At 40.8% G+C, this 24,465-nt stretch overlaps 4 protein-coding genes across 7 annotated transcripts; 2 read left to right on the top strand and 2 right to left on the bottom strand.

Moving 5' to 3' along the window:
• Positions 1–241: 241 nt before the first annotated feature.
• Positions 242–808, bottom strand: LOC110177992 (uncharacterized). Its single transcript, XM_020944990.2, has 2 exons — positions 590–808; positions 242–528 (listed from the first exon to the last, which is right to left on the bottom strand). Exons 1-2 carry the CDS (start codon positions 806–808, stop codon positions 316–318), a joined length of 432 nt encoding a protein of 143 aa, XP_020800649.2. The 3' UTR covers positions 242–315.
• Positions 809–941: 133 nt separating this feature from the next.
• Positions 942–3,020, top strand: S2P (membrane-bound transcription factor site-2 protease). Its single transcript, XM_020944988.2, has 3 exons — positions 942–1,237; positions 1,305–1,745; positions 1,804–3,020. The coding sequence occupies exons 1-3, from the start codon at positions 1,163–1,165 to the stop codon at positions 2,815–2,817; spliced, it is 1,530 nt and encodes a 509-aa protein (XP_020800647.1). The 5' UTR covers positions 942–1,162; the 3' UTR covers positions 2,818–3,020.
• On the bottom strand, positions 2,945–3,570 carry LOC110177993 (LYR motif-containing protein 2). The gene is made up of 2 exons (XM_020944991.2): positions 3,358–3,570; positions 2,945–3,272 (listed from the first exon to the last, which is right to left on the bottom strand). The coding sequence occupies exons 1-2, from the start codon at positions 3,394–3,396 to the stop codon at positions 3,039–3,041; spliced, it is 273 nt and encodes a 90-aa protein (XP_020800650.1). The 5' UTR covers positions 3,397–3,570; the 3' UTR covers positions 2,945–3,038.
• On the top strand, positions 3,149–24,458 carry Sobp (Sine oculis-binding protein). Of its 4 annotated transcripts, XM_020944986.2 has the most exons (5): positions 3,149–3,276; positions 4,371–4,562; positions 8,686–8,853; positions 21,081–21,591; positions 22,507–24,458. In XM_020944986.2, exons 3-5 carry the CDS (start codon positions 8,743–8,745, stop codon positions 24,297–24,299), a joined length of 2,415 nt encoding a protein of 804 aa, XP_020800645.2. In that variant the 5' UTR covers positions 3,149–3,276; positions 4,371–4,562; positions 8,686–8,742; the 3' UTR covers positions 24,300–24,458. The 4 variants fall into 4 exon arrangements, with proteins under 4 accessions (XP_020800645.2, XP_020800646.2, XP_086687093.1 ...); XM_020944987.2 differs by lacking the exons at positions 3,149–3,276; positions 4,371–4,562 and adding an exon at positions 5,986–6,749; XM_086830967.1 differs by lacking the exons at positions 3,149–3,276; positions 4,371–4,562; positions 8,686–8,853 and adding an exon at positions 18,529–18,624.
• The last annotated feature ends 7 nt before the right edge of the window (positions 24,459–24,465 follow it).

Below are 24,465 nucleotides of genomic sequence, written 5' to 3'. Positions count from 1 at the left end.
CCTCGGAACTGGGGGTCAGGAAAGGCCAGCGAAAGAGGTTCGCTTTTCCCTGCTATTTTGAATGCTTTCATTCGTTTTGTTTTGCTAAGCATTTTTGGCCGCTTGTTGCCTTCACAAAGAGCACCTTCTCCCCATTCTCCCGGTGAAACAGCTGATGAATGAACCTTTTTTCGGTGGTGAGAATTAAGAAAATCATGTGGCTTTATTATGGTTTCTAAATCAAAGTAGTTATGAGAAAATCTTCCATAATATATCGGTTTATTGTTACATTTATATATGAGTTTATACACTGAAAATTTCTGATAATATGCTTATCTAATCATCTCCACGATCCCGGGCCATCAGCCTCCGTTTTTCTGAAATACTCTTGGATATGTTCAGCGCCAGGCCCAGGAATATGAAGCTAATGACTACCGCGGCGAAGACGGCTGCCGCCAGACTTTTCCACAGCCACGTAAGGATTTCCGTATAAACGGCAATGGAAACGATAAGCATGCACATGTACAGGTACACCAGGGCCTTGACGAGCTGCAAGGAGGAGCATGGAGGAGGAGTGTTAGGCCTCGTGAGGAGAAGCACATGATTCTACCTTCCACACGCCGATAATAAGCAACAGAGAAACTAGAGAATAGATCCCCGCTAAGGTGGCCCAAACGATCATCACTGTTTCCGAAACTTTCTTTTTGATGGTCATGAAAAGGTAGGCGGCAAAGAGTCCCGACATAAAGGAAAGGCATGCCATAATGGTGACCACCACATTGCACGAGGGCAGCAGGCGCTTGTATCTGAATTCCTGGGCATCCGCCATGTGGGAGTTTCATTAATAAGCATTAACTTTTCCGTCTTTTCTATATACATATATATGTGTAATATGTATAACAATTTTACCTTGGCAAGCTGTCTTTAGTTTATATTTTGAATATCGATTGCTTGAGCGGCAACTTATCGATAAGCCGATGGCAAAGTTGGTAAACGGTGCTAACAGTGCTGGCAAACGTCAAAGCCAAAGCTTTAGGCTGCTGGAAGGCGTCCAAAAAAGTAAATACGGAATTCGGCCAAATATTCAGCAGCCGGAATTTAGCATCAGGATCTGAGCAAAACGCCGGATTAACCTATGTACCTCCAATGAACTCGTAAAGACCAAACATCGCATAACCCCAGCATGGATCCCGTTGTGTTCTTCGTCGTGTTGTCGTCGTTCTATGGCATTCTGTACTTTTTCGATCGCTTCTTCAAGGTGGGTGCAATACTTTATTTACATACACATATGTATACGCAAAATAATATTCGGTTTGATCTTGCAGAGCTGCATGCACTACCCGTACGATGCCTTCCTCAAGAACACCGGGCTGAGCGTCAACTTCATGAGTCTTCACTGGCACACCAGCGCCTTTAACCGGACCTTGCTCCGGTGGGGATCGGCAGGGAATAGCTGCACCCGCCGCGTCATGCTCACCAGCTTCAATGTGGGTGTGCTGGTGACCTTCTCGCTGCTGCCCATCGGCCTCATCCTGCTCATCGTGACCATCTTCAGCAGTGGCGAGGCGGATGGCACAGGCGTGTCCTCGCCCTCGGGTGGCGGTGTTCCTGTGCAACTGGAGATTCTGCTGCCAGGCGTTAATCTGCCCCTGGAGGAGATTGGATACTACATAACCACGCTTGTACTGTGCTTGGTGGTTCACGAGATGGGCCATGCCCTGGCCGCCGTATTGGAGGATGTGCCCGTTACAGGGTTTGGCATTAAGGTAAAGAATAAAGGGGTGGGAACTATAATCTTTAATGACCTCTACTTGTCTCTTCCAGTTCTTCTTTTGCCTGCCCTTGGCCTATACGGAGCTCTCCAATGACCACTTAAATGGCCTGCGCTGGTTCCGCAAGCTTCGCGTCCTCTGCGCTGGCATCTGGCACAACTTTGTCTTCGCCGGCGTGTGCTACCTACTCATCTCAACGGTGGGCATCACCATGTCACCTTTGTACGCCTACAACGAGCATGTCGTGGTCACGGAGCTGACGAGGAAGTCGCCATTGCGAGGCGAACGTGGACTGCAGGTGGATGACCAGATAACCCAGGTAAATGGCTGTACAGTAAAGAGCGAGGAAAGCTGGGTTGCCTGCCTCCAGAATACATTGAAGCTCAAACCAGGCTACTGTGTCAGTGCAGACTTTGTGCAGCTCAACGATGAGAGCAGCGCCATTTCGCATCACAGTATCGACGGTCAGCTGCAATGCTGCGACGAGCTTAATCCGAATGTCAGCTGCTTCGAGGTTGTGGAGGATGCCAATGGCGATGTGCCCGTGGAGCTGCCCCAACACGTCTGCCTAAATGTTCGTCGTACCCTAGAAGAGGTCACGGAACACTGCTCTTCGGGTGTCTGCACTGAGGGTTTTTGCCTGCGTCCGCTGATGCGGAATATAACTGCCATAATGACGTTCAAGCGTCAGAACTTTAACGGCGAGAAGCTGCCACCTGTGATCTATGTGGGCCATCCCTGGGATGTGACCCGTACGGTGGGCATCTCGGCCTTTGTGCCGCGCCACTCCTTCCTAAAGGCCGCATGGCCGGATGCCTGGCTTCTGCTGCTCAAGTACAATGTGGTCTTCAGCATCGGTCTGGCCCTGATCAATGCCATTCCCTGCTTTGGCTTCGATGGCGCCCACATTACCAGCAACGTGATACACAGCTTTCTGGTGGGACGTGTGGATCAGCATGCGAAAAGGGACCTCATCTCAGTGATCATCACCAGCGTGGGCACGCTGCTCTTTGGACTGGCGCTGCTCAAGGTGGCCTGGCTTAGCTTTCTGCGACCGCTGCTTTAGATTGATTGATGGATGGAAGGATGGGAGTCCAACTCCCTGCTAAGATGCTAGACTGCTATTTCACCTCCAAAAAAGAAACACAAAAACACACAGCGAATTGTAGCACCTCAAAGTCAAAGATTAGCCGTTAGTCTTAACTCGTATGTATTTATTTTTTCGTACCGGTTGTCGAGCTCAAAAATAATATCAAAAATTAAGCTAAACGTGGAGTTGATCTCTCTCTACTTTTCCTCGCTCACCCCGCTTAGCTGGAGGCTGGTTCGGAGCTCGGTGAGGCTGCGTCTTCCATGCTGGATGAGCATCTTGATGGCCACCTCGTCGCTTTGGTTGCGATTCGTTTGGAAATCATGGCGAGCCCAGGAACGGAGCTCAGCCTGGCTGTTCTTGTCGGGCACCTGACGAATCGTGCGGAATATCTCCCGGTAGAGCTTCAGGACTTCCTGGCGCAGCATGAACTGAGTATGTACACAAATACAATAATTTTTATAATTTTTTAGCAGACTTAAAATTTATAAAGAGAAACTCCTTATGCCCACTTACCTGCTTTAAGCTAAGAGCTGCCTTTGGTAATTTTGACATCTTAGCTTTCCATAAATAAATTAGGCTTATTAAATTATAATAATATTAATTAAATACACTGTTTATTAAAGTTTTCTTTACATTTCCAATTGACTTGTAATCAATAAAACCAAAACAAGAACAGCTGTTCGCCAGCGGTTGAGCTTTTAGTGAGGAGCACATTTTTCTAGTGACGATATTCATGGTAGCGACAGATTGATAAGGAAATCGGTTACTTTTTAAAAACGATACTTTTCTAAATATATTTTAAATGAGTTAAATATAGATTTATAAATCCTTTTTAAGTTGTTGATCAATTTTAAATAACAGAGTTCTAAAACGGGTGCAAAATATAGAAGCAATTGTTATGATTTACAAATAGGAATTTGTAGACATTTTATAGTTCCTAAACAAAAAGATAAACTTGTATTATTTATTCTGCATTATAAAGAGACACTTGCGAGATTTAAAAATAGTAAATTATATAAAATTTCATTACAGTATTTGAAATAATAAATGTCCCCGACGTCACCTTACTACATTGTCTTCGTTTAAAAAATCTATTTTTAACGACCTAGAATATTTTTAAAAAGCTCATTAACTTTCTTGATGAAACCACAATGATTAGAATATTGTAAATAGTTTTTTCTGATCTTGCGAGAGATAATAGATAAATGATCTTAGAATACAGCATTTTGATCGGGGAAGTGGATGCCGAAAGTCAACGGCAATTAATGTTTAAATTGCATTTTTCATCAACTGTCACTAATGAGTCAGTTTCACAAATAAAATAAATGAATTGTACCGAATGTCTTAACCAAACTCATGTTTCTCTGGGTCTCTCTACGCCCGATGCAGACGCGCGGGAACGAAGGAACGAACGGACTGACATCCAACACTAAATCTTTATCTGGCTCTGGTTCAATTTAAATTAAAATTCGTGGGCATTAAATGCTACATTTATCTATATGAGTACATTGTTTGTTTATCCGCAGCCCCCTCCTCTCTTGGCTTTGATTGACACGCCAGCTGCTTCTCCTCGCCATCGCCCCTGGTCATTATGAGGTTCCACTTAGGCGACTCAATTGTTTCTCGGCCATTTCGCGATTTCCCAGGTTAGATTTACGTGCAGAAGGGACTGGCACTAACTACTGATAGCTCCTGCTGGTACTCGGCGTCAACTAGTGGTAAGTTCTCCCCCAAGTACCGGGTATTATTTGATAAACGTCTATATCTTTAAGTCTCCGTCGATTGCCAACTGTTTTTTCCGAGTGGTAGAGGGTGCCAATGGCAGTGCCAGTGTTTTGGTCTCATCCAGTAGCCCATAATTGTGTTGGCCAACAGTTGGGCCCTAAAAAGTGTGATTCAATTGGTTAAGACATTAATGCAGTTGAGGTGAAGAAGAGGAAGTTCTCAGGGAAGACATATCTGTAGTAATATCTTTAGAAAAAATTAGGGAATTAAAAAAATATCATAGAATAAATCAATTTATAAATAATACATCTGTTCGAAATCAATTAAAATTGTATAAATTCAATCAATTTGTCAAATCTGTTACATTGTTGTAGGAATAAACCCTACTTAACAACATTCTATAATATAAAATAATAATTATATATTAATCTACATTCAAGTGGATTATAAAAGCTCACTTACAATAATTTAATAAACCTTCAATATAAAACAATAAGCTAAGACAAATCTCATATATTCCTCACAAAGAGTTTTCTTACCTTCATACTCTTAATATTATTGGTCATGCTTTTCGAAACAAGATATTAAAATGTCGCCGACAGAATCCATTTAATAGGATACGATAATCAATGTGGAAAATATATTTTCCCCCTATTTGCAATGTATATACACTGAAAGCGACCTTTCTGGCTGTCAGAATGCATTTTCTCCTCGCATTACTTAAGTTGCCCCCCATTAATTACGCCGAGCAGTCTCTCTGATCTCGGCCCAAGTGCGTTTGTCTCCGCCGGCACAGTATTTTGTGCAAATTAAAACAAAAATTGGACATAACATTGATATCGAGGCGGCAGAGGGAGCAACCCAAAACGAAGGCAGGTGAAGCGGTTTTATTTATTTTTAACTGGCCAATGCTCGTACTTTTTATTTTATATTTTCTTAAATTATGCAAAAGAATCGCGCGCGCGTTGCAGTCGAATGCAATTTCGATTTCGTTTTCATTCGCCAGAGAAGATGCCAGCGTCTGCGCCACTCTCTTGAGTCATTGCACTGGGAGAAATATTACAAGTCTTTTATTATATTTTTAATATATTTTTTACATTACTTGGAGCTGTTCCAAAGGTTTTCTTAATCATTAAACTCTTGTAGTGTTTAGTTGTTCATAATTTGTTTCACAATTTACTGAAACGAAACCAAAGCCCAGTACCCTTGCAGGGTATTCTAATTTCAGTCAGAAGCTTGTAATACTGTGAGGAGTCTTTTCCGACCCCATAAATCATATATATTCTTAATCAGCATTAAAAGTCGAATCGATCTAGCTATATTTTAAAGAAATTTTTTTTCCCCTGTTATTTTAAATGATCATTAATGACTTCATAAGTGTCTGAAAACAAGTATTTCCTAAGAGCTGGAAAAATATTAAATTTAATTATACTAAAATCAATTTTTGTATATATCCGCATTGAAATTTTTTTTGGATTTTGTAACACTTTAAATTCAAAATTTTCCAAATCGCTTTATACAAATATTTTTAGAACACTTTTTGACATATTTCATAGAGATTTATAATCTATAGGGTTCTTTTAAAATTTCAACCAACTTTAAAAAGGGTGAAACCTAAAATAATATTCCATTTACAACATTATACGGTTCCATCTACAATTTAAACTCAATTTTTCTTCAAGTGGGCAATGTCTGGGTTGGTATGGAGGGGGTGGTGGCACTACGTCATCGACATCAGACCCACAGCTGCGCCACAACGATGACGACGACCGAAGGCAACACAGCAGCAGCAGCAACAGCAACAGCAACAGCAGCAGCAACAGCAGCAGCAGAGCACCGAAGCAAGCAAGCTGAAAAGCGAGTAAAATCCACATGCCAGCGGACTTGGGCCTCAAATGTTCATGAAACGCGGACGCGTGTGGACGTCGTTTTCCGTTGCTTCGCTCAGCGCCGGCGAGTGTTTTGAAAAATATATGTGAATCCGAATCCGAATCGGGATTATTTCGAACCTGTGCTGTGTGCGGTGCATCTGTGCATGTGTGAAAGTGAAAACGAAATGCAATAAAGAATGAAAATGAGCACGGTGCATGAGTTTCCCTGAAAATCCATCCAAAGAAAATACACAGCGGCAGCAAGAAATCGAGGCTGAAAGAGCGTGCAAAAGCAGAAAGGCCAATATTGTGAGTGAGAGAACACACACACACACAACACACACACACTCGTAAAAAATATACTTATAATGTTGAAAATATCTGGCTATTTTTGGATAATATATATTTGTTTTCCCACACGTTGCATTGGAAAATTTTGTACCTCATACGAGAAAAGCCTCGAGAAATGATAATGCTAAAATTTCATATATTGCTTTTGAGTTGCAGTTCGTTTTCGAAATGGAAATTGAAATGTTTTTCGAAATTTTGTATTTAAAAAAAAAAGAGAAACAGCAAACAAAACAAAGGCATAATGAAATGAGAAAGTGTATAAAAGAAAAACGAAACGGAATCAAGGCAAAAGAACAAGCCAAGTGAAATGTTTTTAATGGGCAATCAGAGATGATGATGAAGATCGGGCCGTAGATATATGGCCCGAATGATATGGAACGAGGAATGAACGCATTAAATGTGAACAATGGCGCTACTTAAAATGATCTTGAATGGTTTTTGTGATGATTGAGTGGTTCTAGATTTCGAAAATAATATAGTTTTAATATCGTTTTTGCGGAAATACCTTTTGAGAACCTTGATAACTTCTCTTTTCAACAAGAGAACACTTAAAAACTGGTTGTTCCTTTCCGTTTTCTTTATAAAACATTTTATTTTGTGTATATAGCTATCTGAATTCGAATTTGTACTCTGGTGTTATGCGATATGTTAGGTGCTAGTGGTAGCTCTCGGGGCGGCGGGGCTATTGAATTACAAGACACCAAAGTGCGCGCCAAGCAAACTGAACACGCTCGCAGCGAGCACAGATACTCAGGCGAGGTCCGAGGTGTATAAATATATCGCCTCCGCCGTGCTGCTCCTCCTCCTCATCCTCCTCCTCCTCGCATGCGTATCCGCATATCCAATGGATGCGAAACAGCCAGCAAAGAAGAGAAGAATCTAAAGACAGAGAACCAGAAAAATAATCGTATAAAGTATCGAAAATCGTAATCTGTTGTAATTAATTATTCGGTGGAAGCCACCGAAAATACAGTGATTGATATAGCCAAAGTTTAGTTTGTTTACAGTTGCAAGATCAATGACTTGGTTATCTATATATAGAGTCGAAAAAAAACAAGCAGCGAGCTACTTAGAAAAGTATCTCTTGGATACAATGAGAAACTAAAGATAAGGGGAGCTAGGAAGTGGCCTAAAAACAATTATACCAAGTTTATAAGGCTTTTAAATCAGTTTTCTTTAATGGTTTTATTGGAAACCTTAAGATATAAAGTATATGAACTATATACTTGTTGAAATATATTTGTACCTTCTCTATTTATATGAAAAGCTCAATGTTCTTTAAACTGAAATTACTTAAAAGAATCTTCTGAATAAGGTCTATGTTTTGGCTTATTTAACTTTTCATATATCCAGTATATTTTATTAGATAAATATATAATAAATATTTACGCAACAATAAATAAAATGATTTAAATTTATATTTAGATCTTTGTTCCTCCAAAAACAAGCTCATTGATTTATAAAACTTTAAACAAAATTGCTTAAAACAAGAAAGGAAGCTAATTTCGGTAACCCGAAATTTCTATACCTTTTGTTTTATATAACTAAGGCAAAAATGCATTCATTTCCAATCGGTAAACTGTTCTTTGCTAGTTTTTATTAGGTTAACAAATCTGCATACTCAATTTAAAATTTAAAAAAATTCTACATTTTGTCAAATTTTGAAAATTTTAACGATGTAACAACTTATGGTTTTTTGAAAAAATCGATCATTTTGTTTTTCTTTAAAATATACCTAGATCGACTCGACTGTTAATGCTGATCAAGAATATATATGATTTATGAGGTCGAAAATGAGTCCTTCCTGCTTTCGAAGCTTCTGACTGGAATTCTAATGTCCCTGACAGGACACCATTTTACCCTTGTAATTCTATTTTACCAATTTGTGTTACAGATTTTTCCACACGCACAAAAAAGAGGAAAATAAACCCTCTCCAAAAAACCAGCCAAAATGTCCGCCAAGACGTCACCTTCAAGCTCGCGAGATGCCAACATGGGAGCTTCCAGTGTGGTGCCCGCCTCCGTTCAGATCAAAAAGGAACTGCCCAGCGATGAGATAAAGGTGAGTGCGAGATTCTTTTGAATGAAAACACACTCACACTCTTGAGTCTTTATAATTAATTACCCCCTGTCTGCATATTATTTCGCCGAGTATTCAATTACAAGGATGTAGACAAAGTATTAAGCATTATAAATAAGCAAAATATTCGCTCTTTGCAAAAATACTTTTGCTGCTGCGAAATTGCTTATAAGTATACGTTGAGTTATTATTATTTGTTTTGCTTGTTTAGAATATGAGGAGGAAAAGGTGAATAACACCCACTTGAAAAATATATTATATTTCTAGTCAGCGGTAAAATATAATGATATCCAATCAAGAATTTATCAAGTTAAGTAGCAGTAGTTAATATGCCCAGCAAAATATCACTTTCACGTTGAACCTGCATCCTGCTGACCGAAATGGTAATGCAAACTAAAATTGTATTATTCGATTTCGTCTTTAACGAACCCCCTTGGAAATATGTACATAAATATTTCAGGAATCGCATGTTGCACATAATTAGTTTCCATTTACAAGCCAAAACCGCGCATTTCCAACTAAGCATTGAAATCAGAGAATCGGATTCGAAATGTCTGCTTGCTGCTGCTTCTGAACCGAAAGAGGTTTCAACTTGCAGTTCTGCAGCTTTGCCCTTTTGCAGTTTAGTTTGGAAAATGTTTATGCAACAGCTCCTACATACATACCTCCCCCGCAAAGTGCTGGACGAAACAAAAATTCCGGGCAACTTTGTTTCCACGGATCCGGAATCCGCTGCCGAGGATATTCCGCTGCCAATTCCGATTCCGATTCCAATTCCGATTCGGATTCGGTTTGTAAGTGGAGCAAGCAACTTGGCAAGTTGGCGGTAATTTTATATTGATACATTTTTATAATCATTTTAACGAGTGAGCGAATCCGATTCGCTCTCCTTTCCTGATCCGCCAAATGAGCAGAAATTAATTTAATGCCACCAAAGAGGCGGAGGGATGTCGGCATGCAGATAAATTGTCCACAGCAACATTTTTGCAGCACGTGTAACCCGATCGGGGAATTGAAATTATAGCCGTTGACTTGCAGTTGAGCGCAATGATACTTATTGTCGGTGGTGGTGGAAACAAAAACAAAGGCGACTGCAAAAACCAAAAATTATAATAATGAATGAGAGAGCTTGTTGGGTGGGACAAGGGGTCTTGGGAACCGAGTATCCGCTGAGGTTGTCGACTGGTTTTCTAGCTAAACGTGGGATTATATATGAATATCTGTACACGGTTATTTATGTCTGTCGTGAGCTATTTGTAATGTGATTGCAAGTTTGTAATGCGAGGGCAGCGGTTAACTAGTACAAATATTTTTTAAAAAAGGTTATGCATATAATGTTAAATAAATAAACAAAAGAGGTAAATCAAATAAAAAAACCAGGGAGTTATTAAGGAGTTAAGGCTTGGTATCTTGTGGCAACATTCCACTCAACATGTTCCTGGCAACATTTGCTTAGCTACATTTTCATATGCCCTTTGCCATGTTAATTTTGTTTCACTTTTAGTAAATGAATTTCTATTCAATGCAATATTTATTTTTTATTTAATGAATTCCTGACCATCCCTTTTGCGAACCTACTTTCTTCTCTTGCCTAGCACCTCTTTCATTAAGGCTATCCATAACGCCCAACCTCCTTTGAGTATGCAACACTTTTGCCGACTAAAAATATCAATTAAAAACATTGTAATTCATACCTTCGTTTTTTTCGCTTACGCTTACCTCACCCAGTTTCGGGCTCATTTTTCAGTTTATATAAAAGTATATATATATATAATTTTTATCCATAATTACAAGCTGCATTTACTGCAGAGGAAGAGGCAAAGGCAGAGACAGGAGCAGACACCCAAAAGGCAGGACAAATTTTTATATTTAATGGCCCCGAAAGGCAAGCCGAAAAACACACAGCGTAATTAAACAACAACAAAAATAAGAGAAAAGGAAGGGGAACGGGAACAGGAGCTCTTCTCCATGGGTGCAATATGATAGGACTGTGGTAAGGCGATATCCTTCAAGGTTTTCCGCTTTGCAACGACCGATGTCAAGCCAAAAGCTGAGGCTGGGCCCAGTGCCTGAAACATATATACGCGAAGTATGTCTGCCTTTGAGGCACACACTACATTGTGGGCATTATCCTGGGAAAATTGATAGAAAGGGGACCAAGACGGGAGCGGGAAAGGATCTGGCTGAAGAGCTGGATGAGGTGAACCACTGTGCGGAAGCCCATATCATCAATAACTGAAATCAATAACTCTGTGTGTGTGTGAAGAACAACATGTGTAAACAATGTGTAGTAGGTTCTTGAGGTGTTTTTGGTATGAAATTGAATAGGAATTATTATAAAATAGGTGTTTAATTTAAAAGCAAAGAAGAAGGTAAAATAACATTGGTTAACCCAAGTTGCAATTGCAGTTTGAAATTAAGTTAAAGGATCATGTCGAAAATTAATCATAACTAAGCTTATCATGTTCGCATTGTTTGAATCAATATTTATATTATAAACCAAAGAAAGAAAGAATATGTAATATATGATTTATGGGGTCGGAAATGACTCCTTCTCTTTTTGTGTTGCAAATTTGCTGAAATTAAAATACTTTTTATACCCTGTGTGCCCTTAATACAAATATTTCTTATTTACATATTTCTGAAAAAATAAATAATAATGCAAATTAAATAAGGCATATTTATACATTTTTTAATGCATTTGATATATTGTTTTTTAAGTGCTGATTTAACGAAGTTTTTAATCAGTATCTTGACTTTTACACTTCGAAATTAGTAATTGAAATATTAAATCTAATCAAATTCAAGCTTTATTTATTCTATAAGTTATCACCTTAACTAATTTCCGATTAAATGCATCTATACCCTACACTTATTACACCTTCTGGGCCAACCCCTTGGCCATTGATGCAGAGTCACCTAATATTCAACGCGCCAACGGTCTTAAGTGATGGCAGACTCTAACGAACATGGCCAGGGTTCCGAGCATTCCGGATTAGATTACACTCACACACTCGGTTGGCAATATATACATAAATACATATAATATATAAACATGGATCGGGGGAGACTGCGAGGGGCCATATGACACAATGACAGCGTTTTGGCCTGCCAGGCAGCCACTCAGGGCCACAGAGGGGGTCTGGGTGTGAAGGGGTTCTGAAAGTTGGTATAGGGGTGCAAGAGCTTAGCTCAAATGTCGCCGCAGCAGCAGAACTTTAATAACAGCGCCAACGATTGGGTTACAAACAAAATAGAATATGATAAATTCTACACAAAACACCAGAGAACCCCCAAGAGAGATGGAGAGAGAGAGGGAGAGCTCAAAGGTGTGACAGGGACAGGGCCTGTGTAATGCACAACAAGGAGCCCAGGTAACATGAGGCACCCTGTGAGCTCTACCTACCTGCCACCGGCAGGTGGCATGGCATCCTCCCACCCCCACAACGGAGGTCCAAACAGCATGCAACGTGCTACCAATCCGCCGCCCCACAGGAGCTCAAATTAAAATAGCGTTAAATTAATTCGAGCCACTGCTGATGGCCCAGCATTACGAAAGCGAATCCGAGAGTGGCCAAAAGGCTATGTGGAGGAGGTTGAATGGATGGATGGTTGGGTGACCAAGGGGATGAAGGTCCTCTGTTGACACTCCCAGCAGGCAAAGTGAAGGATATTCAAATGGGCGAAATATAGATCATATCATATAGATTTTGTGGATCTTATTTGCGGGGTATTTAAATTTGTTTAGTTATCTTTCGATTTATATAAATTAAGGCTTGAATAAAACGCTTTATAATAAATATAGCTTAAAATGTAGAGCTACACTTTGGTAGTATTTGAAGCCCAACTAACTCTTAGTTATTTAACCCCTTAAAAGCTTTATTTACTTTCTTTTATACATAGAATATTTCTGACTGAACAATGTACCAGCCATATCCGATGTACATTAGAATGAAATAGAATATTTTGTGAGCAAGATAGAGAGAGAGAGAGAGATAGAGCGCCAAAGGCCAAGTATGTCATGTAAGAATTCAAAAGAAGGACGCGCGTCATTCAATCCTGAGCTATCGATATTCGATTACAGCAAACTAAAAACCGACTGACTTTGTGCTCTCGACACTCGCACACTCAAACTCAAACCCCCATATGTATGTCTGAGAAAACTAGCGTAATTCTAGAATTTGTTGCCATTGGACGACAACACTCGCTATATATGTATATGTGTGTATATAAAGTATATAGTATTTCCTTTTTTGGGGTGGCGCTGGCGGTGGCGGTGCTGCTGGGGACTTGGAAGTGGAACCAGGGATTGGGTTCGGTCCGGACACCAGCACTGGGTGCTCCGTTGCAGCTCGGCTTTAGTTCGCCTTAGTCTCAGCTCGGTTTACTGGGTTCAGGGTGAGTTATTATAAGCGTATTGGGTGTCCGTTGCCTGCCCACCCCGTCCCAGTCTGGGCCTGGGTCTGGGACTGGAACTGGAACTGGGAGTGGGACTGGGCCTGGGTATCCGCATCTCGGTTGTTCTGGCACTGCCATCGTCGTGTACTTTACATTATTCTATTAGGTTTCCTTGCCGGTAACCATAGACGCGTATTAATGCCCGCCCCACTTGCCAAACATCGAGGAGAAGGAGGAGGTTCTGGCTCCACTGCATCGCGGGATAAGCTTCCTTGGATTGACTCCAAAAGTAGGTCAGGAAAACGAATCCAATTCGATAAGATAGTTGGTAATATTCGAAATTAGTCGATTTGTTTTATTCAAGGATATTACTTAGCTTACAAAACAATTTTAAAGCATACTTTTTCGGATCACTTTTTAGGACATTTCAAACACTTTTTATACCTTTGCAGGGATTATATTTCTAATCGGAAGCTTAAAAATCAGTGAAGGAGTCATTTCCGATCCCATAAATCATATATATTCTTGATCAGCATTAAAAGGAGAATCGATCTAGCTATTTTTTAAATAAAACCAAATTTTTAAATTATTTTCGATTTTTTGGAAAATGATAAGGGGTTACATCATTAAAATTTTCAAAAATTGCCAAAAATTTTAGGTTTTAAACTGAGTATGCAGATTTGTTAACCTTATAAAAACTAATATAGGAAAGATTTCCGAATTAAAATTAATGAATTTTTGGCTTAGTTATGAGTTTTTTAAACTTTGATTTATAGCAAAATAATTATATTAAAATCGATTCAAAGAATGCGAATATTTTAAGCTTCGTTATGATTGATTTTCATTTCGATCCTATAACTTCATTTCAAACTTTAAGGATATATAAGATTCTTCTTCCCGAAGTTAGTTTTCTTTCTGGTTTTTTTTCCCCAAAGAGAAGTAATTTCTTTTATTCTAAGCAACTTTTCTGCTTTTGAAACCCCATTTTCTCTCAGTGTTCCCACAAAGCCAGACAAAGAAAGAACCTACTTCCTCAAGTTCTCAGTTCCCGCTTCTCTTACCCGTCAAGTCACTTCATTACGATTCAGAATAAAAACGAAAATCTGATATGTTTTTGTAAAATGAGAATTCGCAAAATGAAAATATATATAAAAAATAAACCTGAACAGTCAGAAACAGAACGAGTATATGGCATACATATGTATCCGTTGGATTCTTGGGCAATAATTACGGAAAAAGCGAAATGAAAAGCTAACCAAGTATCCATACAGATCGACGACGACGATGGTGGCGGCGGGGAAAAGGAAATTCGAATTGGAAATGTAAACTTATCCTCGTGTGTTTGTATATTTCTTAACACACACACTTTTGTACATATAAATATAAATATATATATATAAATGCGAAGAGAGAGAATCAGATCTCAGATCCCAACTCCATCAGCAGCAACAACAACACAACAACAACAGACGGCATACAATTTCAGTTTTTAATTAATTGATTTTTATTCGCATTTCGGTGTTGAATTTCAGGCATGGGCGCGAGTTTGAATGTCGCAGCATACACTGGGGGAAAAACTATAGCAATTTGGCATTGAATTTATATAGTTTTTAAATACAACAACTATACAATATTATTATTATATCATTATGAATTGAAATTATTATAAATATAAATTATTATATCTCAGATAATATAATAGGTAAAACTACAATACTTGGTGACAATATTGTTAAAGATTACTTCTATATTTTGTATATTTTAAATTATGCCACCACTTACTTAAATCAGAAATTTCCTTGTAAGTACCTTTGAAGTGAAGAATATGCAACTCTCTTAGTCTTTTTATTAATAGTGCCATTTCTAAATTTTAATAATTGTTATTTATCATATTATTAAAACCAACTTAGAGATATATTATGTTAAAGTTTAACGTAAAGTAAAGAAATCATAGTAAAAATCTTTAAAAATATTCACAAGCTTAGACTAAAAGCCTACATATTTAATTACTAAGTAAATGATATATTTTTGTCTCAGTGTCCCCACTTCACCGTCCCCCCTTTTCGGCATCCCCCTTGCCATCCCCCCGGGCCAACCAACCCGTTGAGCCAGTGTCAGGCAGCAGAAAACTGAAAAACTGAACGAACGCACAAATCAGAAATTAAAAACCGAACATAAATTAACAGACAAATGATACTAAAAAAAAAGAAAAGAAACCGAGCTGCCGAAAGAGACGGCGCATGGGATAATGAGGGAGACGGAACGAGAGCGGTAACGAGCGCGTTCGAGGCGTTTCTCCGGTTACTGCAAAATACTGAACTTGAGACGAGCGTGCGTCGCCGTACTGCCTCTTGGCCTCCTCCTGTCTCCCCCTCCCGCCCCTTTTGGCTCACCTCACCTCACCTCAGCTTACCTGGACGAGGTCGCACCTGAGGCGTGTAATTGATACGCTGAGGCAGCTGAGGTCCGTAGATTTTATCGCGCGAATTTTTAATACTCTTTTCGCAGCGACAGACAACGGCAAACCTGAATGCGATTGTCACCGATATGCGACTTGAGAAAATGAACCAAGCGAGCGTGTGAGCGGTGCTTGTGCACTTAAAAAATATATATATACAAAACATGGGATAATAAAATATAAAAAATAATAGAAAACTGTAGACAGAAAATACAACATAAAAGAAGGCTTTAAATTCAGGCTGAAATATTTTACTGATGAAGATAATAGAGATTTTTTAATAAAAAAGCACTTCTAAAAACAAAAGTATTTACTAATTTATAAAAAATATCGACTCGCCAGTTGATGCTGATCAAGAGCATAGTTCAAAGCTTCTGAATAAATTATAAATATTAATTATTTAGGGGTATAAAAAACTATAACCAAAAACCATTCTTAGTCTTATGGAAGTTATGTTTTTCGAAATATTTGTTTTAGCTAGAATTCCTATTTGATTTAATAGTTTTCAAGGCATTACTTCAAGTGTAAAAAAGTGCCTCTAAAAGATATATTAGAAAGAGAGGGACTGACCGAGGCTATGAGAGAGACAGCGAGTGATTAGACGGTTTGCATTTGTCAGCAAGTTGGCAGCACCGCTTAATTTGCCAACAGTATCGGGTATCGCCGGGAATATCCAGTTTGTCTAGTGCCTCCGTGATAGATGCAATATGACTGACTGACTGGCGATGATTCATCTGGCCACCGTTGTTGGTTGGGTAATTGTGGAGCGATCCGATTTGTGGCCACTACTGCTTCCCCAGAATCTTTGAATTGGACACCGCCGCCAGCCACCGAATTTGTCAAGCAAGTCGCGGCCACATGGCGTATGAGTAATGGGGCATTCCGCAGAAGGCAGCTCTGAGAGAATATTTAAATGGTTATTAGGGGGAATCGAAAGGAATATTCTATTATTTAAATAGGTACTTAAGCATTTTATAGAAACCCAAAAAATATGTGTAAACTTTTTCGAATTCAAACCCTTTTACCTCCGCCACTGTTTCCCAAGACTTGCAGCAGCAAAAACAGAGAAGAATTCAAGTATTTCAATGTAACCTGATACCCAGTTTTGTGCCAGCCCCTCCAATGTCTTGTGTGAAATTTTTGTGTGCAACGCCTGGCAGGTCCAGAAAGATACATATGTACATATATCTGTATAAAGATATATATATCTCCCTCGGAAAGGGAATGAAAATAGGAATGCCAAAACTTCAAAAGCCGCAAAACTCTTTGTTGCATCTTGGACTTCGACTTAAATTTAAAAGGCAAAAGAAGGCACAAAACTCGAAGGAGTATTGGGTATCATCCAGTGTTGATTTAGTGGGAAAGACACTTGCAGCTCTGGCCAAAGGAAATATGCAAATGCCACCCCCACCAGCTCCGACTCTGAGCCAACTTGTCCGGCCCACTTGGCCGAAATGAAGCTCTCATGGTACTGCTCCTGCTCCGGCTCCTGCACCTCCTCCTTCGAATGCCACCTGTGTGTGAACAGTGATATGTCTGTCAAAAAAGCCAGGTGTGGGTGGATGTGCGTGTGTGAGGTGTTGTGTGTTGTTTGGTTGCAATGCTTTGGCTTTTACCCATCGCAGAGCTATTGATTACACAGGGGCTGCCCTTCGTGAGCAGGCGACTTTTGATATGGTTAGATAAGAACTCGCATAATTGGTCAACTTGGGTCAGGGGTCAGCGGATAATTAGTGAAAGTTGCAGTTAATGTATCCGTAAGAAGGTCTCATTCCTGCATTTCTGATGGCTAAAAACCAGTAGTTAGCCACAAACCAGTAGTTGGCCACAATTTTATGGCCTAATGAAGTCACCTGTCCTGTGATGTCCTGTCCTGGCTGTGAATTTCAGCAGGTTTCAGCTGCCACTTGAGGGGAATACACTGGAAAAGAAAAGTTGAACAAGAAAATAAGCTAGCGTCGGCACGCCGAAGTTTTGCATTTTCCTCTATATTTACGATCGTTTGTAAAGCAGATATATGATATGGTAGTCCGATTTTTATTTTTCAATGTTACAGTGTTACAATGGTTATATGTTAAATTTAATGAAAATCTGTTCAAAACTGGAAAAGTTATATTTTATTCTTTAAAATTTTCCCATTGTTCCTATGGCAGCTATATATATATATGTATATATAGTCCACCGATTCGCCATGCTCCGATTTATATACTAGTAAAATTATATAGAAGAATAACTTCATAGTTTCATTCAAATAGCTTTTTTTTTGTTCCAAAACTAATCTGGCACTTCTGTGCATATGATTCCCAACTGGTTCTAACATCCCCGGAACGAAGTGGCTTCTGCCGGCCAAGTCTCAGAAATGTGTTGTGTTTTAAAAGTTGCAAGTCATTGTTTATTAGGGTTCAAAGTTAGTAACTGAACATACATACTTACTGGTCATAGGCACTTACTGTTCAGAGTTACTTAATGTTCATTGATACTTACTGATCAGAGTTACTTACTGCTCATAGTTACTTATTGTTTATAGTTAAATTAAATATCAGCTCGCTGCTCCTCTCTGCCTCTCCCCCTCTCACTCTATGTTAATCGCTCTATGTTAATCTCTAGAGGCAACTGCTTCTCTCCCACGCACTCACACTCACTTTCTCTGCTCTTCTCTGCTCTGCTCGGGGACTATAAATAGAGGCGCTGAGGTCGCGCGCGCCTCAGTCTGTCCTAGGGGTACCTAGTGTTAACATCAATAGTGATAGTGCAAGTGATCTACCTTCGACTTTAAAAATATGACGTGGCCAATAAAACACATCTGGATGACTAGGAAGAATCCTAATTTGGATGAAGTCACCCAATCTTGGTCACTACACTGAAAGGAAGTAAACAATGACGTGTCCTTTACTGCGGTAAGAAGCTATTGGTGGTATCAGACCTAGATCTAGACTATATATTCCAATTTAATTCCTTACTCTCTTACTGCTTTGGTCCCCTTTACATACTCAGAAACTTTCTGATATTTTGAGATAATTTAGATACTTACTGGTCATAGTTACTTACTGATCATAGTTACTTATTGTTCGTGGATATTTACTGATCATAGTTTCTTACTGGTCATAGCTAATTGGTGATCATAGTTACTAACTCATCATATTTACTTACTGGCCATAGATAATTACTCTTCAGAGTTACTTACTGGTCATAGATATTTACTGATCATAGTTACTTATTGGTCATAGATACTTACTTCTTATAGATACTTAGTGTTCAGAGTTACTTACTGTTCAGAGTTACTTACTGGTCATAGATATTTACTGATCATAGTGGTCATAGATACTTACTTCTTATAGATACTTAGTGTTCAGAGTTACTTACTTACTGGTCATAGATAATAACTGAACAGGGTTAATTCATGATTATAGTTTTAAATATCGTCCGATCATTCCTATATCACTTATATATATGTATATATATAGTCCACCGATCCGCTATGATCCTACTTATATACTAGTAAAATTATATAGAAGAATAACTTCATAGTTTCATTCAAATTGCTTTTTTTTTTGTTCCAAAACTAATCTCGCACTTCTGTGCATATGATTCCCAACGGGTTCTAACATCCCCGGAACGAAGTGACTTCTGCCGGCCAAGTCTCAGAAATGTGTTGTGTTTTAAAAGTTGCAAGTCATTGTTAATTAGTGTTCAAAGTTAGTAACTGATCATACATACTTACTGGTCATAGGCACTTACTGTTCAGAGTTATTTCATTTTTATTGATACTTACTGGTCAGAGTTACTTAATGTTCATTGATACTTACTGATCAGAGTTACTTCCGGCTCATAGTTACTTATTGTTTATAGTTAAATTAAATATCAGCTCGCTGCTCCTCTCTGCCTCTCCCCCTCTCACTCTATGTTAATCGCTCTATGTTAATCTCTAGAGGCAACTGCTTCTCTCCCACGCACTCACACTCACTTTCTCTGCTCTTCTCTGCTCTGCTCGGGGACTATAAATAGAGGCGCTGAGGTCGCGCGCGCCTCAGTCTGTCCTAGGGGTACCTAGTGTTAACATCAATAGTGATAGTGCAAGTGATCTACCTTCGACTTTAAAAATATGACGTGGCCAATAAAACACATCTGGGTGACTAGGAAGAAGCCTAATTTGGATGAAGTCACCCTATCTTGGTCACTACACTGAAAGGAAGTAAACAATGACGTGTCCTTTACTGCGGTAAGAAGCTATTGGTGGTATCAGACCTAGATCTAGACTATATATTCCAATTTAATTCCTTACTCTCTTACTGCTTTGGTCCCCTTTACATACTCAGAAACTTTCTGATATTTTGAGATAATTTAGATACTTACTGGTCATAGTTACTTACTGATCATAGTTACTTATTGTTCGTGGATATTTACTGATCATAGTTTCTTACTGGTCATAGCTAATTGGTGATCATAGTTACTAACTCATCATATTTACTTACTGGCCATAGATAATTACTCTTCAGAGTTACTTACTGGTCATAGATATTTACTGATCATAGTTACTTATTGGTCATAGATACTTACTTCTTATAGATACTTAGTGTTCAGAGTTACTTACTGTTCAGAGTTACTTACTGGTCATAGATATTTACTGATCATAGTGGTCATAGATACTTACTTCTTATAGATACTTAGTGTTCAGAGTTACTTACTTACTGGTCATAGATAATAACTGAACAGGGTTAATTCATGATTATAGTTTTAAATATCGTCCGATCGTTCCTATATCACTTATATATATGTATATATATAGTCCACCGATCCGCTATGATCCTACTTATATACTAGTAAAATTATATAGAAGAATAACTTCATAGTTTCATTCAAATAGCTTTTTTTTTGTTCTAAAACTAATCTCGCACTTCTGTGCATATGATTCCCAACGGGTTCTAACATCCCCGGAACGAAGTGACTTCTGCCGGCCAAGTCTCAGAAATGTGTTGTGTTACAAAAGTTGCAAGTCATTGTTTATTAGTGTTCAAAGTTAGCAACTGATCATACATACTTACTGGTCATAGTTATTTACTGGTCATACATATTTACTGTTTAAAATAAATTAAATAACTCAACTTTTATTAAAGAAACATACGTAAAGTTTTGTATTATATATTTAGAATGTTAGTAATAGAATCCTAGATTAACTTTTTAGACTGTGTGAAGCTACTGATTCGATCTCCGGGAATATTGAATGACCCTTGGGCGGGCAATTGCCGTAATGCGAACTCATCAAACTGTGTCAGCAATTCCTATACACATATATACATATATATTCTCCAGTACTCATCTTTCTGTTTTTTCGCCTTTTCCCCTTGGGTTCCAGGAATTCGCTCACAACACCATGAACGAGCTGCTCGGATGGTATGGATTCGAGGGTGTGGATGTGGACAGACTGGATCTGACCGCCAAGACGTCCCGCCTGCTGCAGAGTGCTGCCGCAGCAGCGGTGGCCAACCAACAGCAGCAACATCATCACCAGCAACAGCTCCAGCAGGAGCAGCAGCAGCATCTGGAGAGGAAGCGGAGCAGTCTCTTTCGCAGCAGCCGGAGTGCTCTGGCGGCGGCCTATCTCAACAATAACAACAGCAATAGCAGCAGCAACAAGAATAATGGAGCAGGAGGAGCAGCCAGTGGAGCAGGAGCAGGACCAGGAGCGGGAGCGGGAGTGGGAGGAGGAGTATCTGGTAATGGCAGGAAGGCAGGCCTGCAAAATTGCAGCAGCACCACAACGACGCCCTCGGATCATGATACGCGGAGTTCAAGGGAGGAGGACTCTAAGAGTCCCCTCTCCATAGGGAAAACAGCGGGTCTGCCGCATACGGAGGAGAAAATAGGTGCGTATACCGCTACAGAGGCACTAAACTAGACATAGGAATATAAAAAGGGATTTTAGGCTAAATTTATACCCTTGCAGGGTATTAAAATTTCATTCAGAAGCTGTGGAGGAGTTTTTCCGACCCTTTAAATCATATATATTCTTGATCAGCAACTCTGCATTTACAGGGTTTCATTTATTAGTAATTAAACCTCAAGTCCAAGCAAAAATGGACAGCAAAAGTCAAAATCGAAAATCTCGAACTAACGAAACAAATGAAGGAATCACTAGTCAACCCCTTGATCCCTCTCATCCCATGAAAGCATCCGCTTGTTTTCGAGTGTTTTGCCTTTGGTGAAAGGCAACTCGATAAGCCCGACTTTTCTGCTCCGGCATAGCCCCTCCCCCACAGCGTCCCCGTAACGTCATCCTCTCCAGCCACGGCAATCATTACGTGCATTTGTAGCCGTACAGACAGGTTGGAAACTTTGCTAACTTTCCATCAAACTCCGGCCGGAGTTTGCCGATGCCTCCTGCATTATCGAATATCAGGATTCATTAAGACCCAAAATATGGTTTACAAAATTCTGGCAGGCAAAATGTGTTGGCAATGGCTGTGAAGGAGGAGGAATGGCTGGGGCCATATTAGGGATTGGATATCCCAAAGCTCAATTTGAACGGCAGCTGGGAAAAATGTTATGGCTCTTCGGCAGGGAGTCAATTTTCATTTTAGGATCCTTTGTTAATGCGGGGAATACAATTTAAAGTATTTATTATTGTTAGTATTATTAATAATTAAAGAAATTGGACTGAGATGGCTATTGGAATGCCTGAATTTCAATTCGGATAGCTTTTCTGTGCTAGTTTTGGTTTTTATCCTATTTTCATGTGTACTAAAGACATCCTTTTTTCTTATTTCCCCTCTCCTTCACAGACTTCAGCAACTGCTGCTGGTGCCATCGTCCCATTGCCGAGAATGCACCGGATTACCTGACCAGCAGCGATGGACCCCGCTACTGCTCCGAGTCCTGCTTCGCCCAGAGCCGGCGGGCATCCTTCAAGAAGGCCAAGACCTGCGACTGGTGCAAGCACGTCCGTCATGCTGTAAGCTATGTGGACTTCCAGGATGGCGCCTCTCAGCTGCAGTTCTGCTCGGAGAAGTGTCTCAACCAGTACAAGATGCAGATCTTCTGTCACGAAACCCAGACACACCTAGACCTGCATCCGCACCTGCGGGATCAGGTCCTGGATCCGGGCAGTGAAGCTGGTCTGATAACGCCGGATCTGTGGCTGCGCAACTGCCGGAGTCGATCGGCCTCGCCCGCCTCCACGTTGTCGGTGTCGCCGGGTCCGCCACCGGCAGCTTCTTCCAGTCGGTGTCCGGACTCATCGCCGCCGCCGTCTGCGCCGCCTAGTCATCATCCCAGCAAACCCCTGATCTCAGTGGCGCCAGTCTCCAAACTGCTGGCCCAGAAAAGTCCTGTGCCGGCCGTGGCTCCCCCGCCGCCGCCACCACCGCTCCAGCGACAGTTGGGCTCCAAGTTGGGACGCCGAAAGCGTCAGCATCGAGGTCTCTCCTCGTCGTCGGGCTCGGAAACAGTGGCCAGTTTGCTGCAGAAACAGCAGCAGCACCAGCAACAACAGCAGCAGCAGCAGCAGGCACAACAACAGGCACCTCCAACCCTAACCGCTGACTTTGCCGGCTCCAGTGTTCCCTTGCCTCCCATCTCGCCCATGCCAAATATGCAGGAATCGCCACAGCAACAACAGCAACAGCAGGCACCTCCTGCGGTGCCGCCTCCCCAAGCTCTGCCCCGAGGACCAACCGCCATCCCGGCCAGCTACTTTGCCACGCCCTCGAACGGCGTGCCCATGGGTGGCCATCACTTTGTAGGTCGTCCGCCACCGCCGCCGCATCATTTCCTGCCTCCACCGCCGCATGGCATGATGCCCAGGGGATTTGCTCCGCACTTTGGGCCACCACTTCCTCCGCAGATGCCGGAACTGGGCGCCTTGCTTGGAGGTGTGCCTCCTGTGACAGTGATGGTGCCGTATCCCATTATCATACCTTTGCCCATACCCATACCCGTGCCTCTACCCATCATTGACTTCTACAAGGCCCACCTGACACCCGAGCAAAGTAAGTGTTTCGATGAGGAGCAGGCGGCGTCATCCAGGAGAGAAGAGGAGGCAAACCAGGGTGAATCAGAGCAACCACAGCCGCTGGACTGCAGTAGCAGGGCAAAGAGCGAACAGGAGCTGGAGCTGGGCAGGCAGGAAGAGGAGGCCCCACCGGAGCCCCAAGAAGACAAGTCATCTGACAAGGAACAGAACGAGGAGCAGAAGGAATCCATACCAAAGACAAATCCAGATATAGACACCACGCCCGCATCGCCGTCTTCCGTCTCGCCAGAGTCGTCGTCCTCCTCGCTGGAGACGCACTGCATCGTGCGTGACTCCCCACACTCCGATCCCGAGGTGGACGGCCAGAAACTGCCCAAGCTGAAGATCACGCGGCTGCAGACAAAGCGAACCCTAATCCAAACCAAAGAGGCGGCCGCCGAGTGCAGTCGACCGCTGCGCAAGCGCAAGAGGATCATTGACTGTGACTTTCAGAAGATGGCTGCCAAGGACCTGGAGGACAGTGAGGCGAACAGCAGCAAGGAGACAGAGGCGGATGCCGAGTGCAATATGACTAACAATGGCAATGCTAAAGCTAAAAAGTAGACTTAGACCCCTAGGATATATCCTTATTTAGTTGTAGAATCTATTTATGTGAGAAAGAGGAAAACAGAGAGAAAATAAGGAGAAAGAGAAAGAGTAGGCACAAAGTGCACGGAGGTAAATCTCTGGATTGAATCGAAATAAACTAAAGTATATAACTTATGAGAGG

This window comes from Drosophila serrata, unplaced genomic scaffold (genome assembly GCF_035046125.1).
Source record: "Drosophila serrata isolate PLE 108 unplaced genomic scaffold, ASM3504612v1 contig_26, whole genome shotgun sequence".
Lineage (NCBI taxonomy): Eukaryota > Metazoa > Arthropoda > Insecta > Diptera > Drosophilidae > Drosophila > Drosophila serrata.
Note: the sequence above shows the minus strand (reverse complement) of the source record. Positions and strands in the feature narration are given on the sequence as shown.

What these genes read in the sequence shown, in the direction of transcription:
- LOC110177992 (XM_020944990.2), bottom strand. Translation starts at nt 808, where the DNA reads ATGGCGGATGCCCAGGAATTCAGATACAAGCGCCTGCTGCCCTCGTGC. An exon ending in TTATTATCGGCGTGTGGAAG is followed by an intron (nt 529 to 589) that starts GTAGAATCATGT and finishes TCCTCCTTGCAG; the next exon opens with CTCGTCAAGGCCCTGGTGTA.
- S2P (XM_020944988.2), top strand. Translation starts at nt 1,163, where the DNA reads ATGGATCCCGTTGTGTTCTTCGTCGTGTTGTCGTCGTTCTATGGCATT. An exon ending in TTTTCGATCGCTTCTTCAAG is followed by an intron (nt 1,238 to 1,304) that starts GTGGGTGCAATA and finishes TTGATCTTGCAG; the next exon opens with AGCTGCATGCACTACCCGTA. An exon ending in TTACAGGGTTTGGCATTAAG is followed by an intron (nt 1,746 to 1,803) that starts GTAAAGAATAAA and finishes TGTCTCTTCCAG; the next exon opens with TTCTTCTTTTGCCTGCCCTT.
- LOC110177993 (XM_020944991.2), bottom strand. Translation starts at nt 3,396, where the DNA reads ATGTCAAAATTACCAAAGGCAGCTCTTAGCTTAAAGCAG. An exon ending in CAGCTCTTAGCTTAAAGCAG is followed by an intron (nt 3,273 to 3,357) that starts GTAAGTGGGCAT and finishes GTACATACTCAG; the next exon opens with TTCATGCTGCGCCAGGAAGT.
- Sobp (XM_020944986.2), top strand. Translation starts at nt 8,743, where the DNA reads ATGTCCGCCAAGACGTCACCTTCAAGCTCGCGAGATGCCAACATGGGA. An exon ending in TGCCCAGCGATGAGATAAAG is followed by an intron (nt 8,854 to 21,080) that starts GTGAGTGCGAGA and finishes CTTGGGTTCCAG; the next exon opens with GAATTCGCTCACAACACCAT. An exon ending in GCATACGGAGGAGAAAATAG is followed by an intron (nt 21,592 to 22,506) that starts GTGCGTATACCG and finishes TCTCCTTCACAG; the next exon opens with ACTTCAGCAACTGCTGCTGG.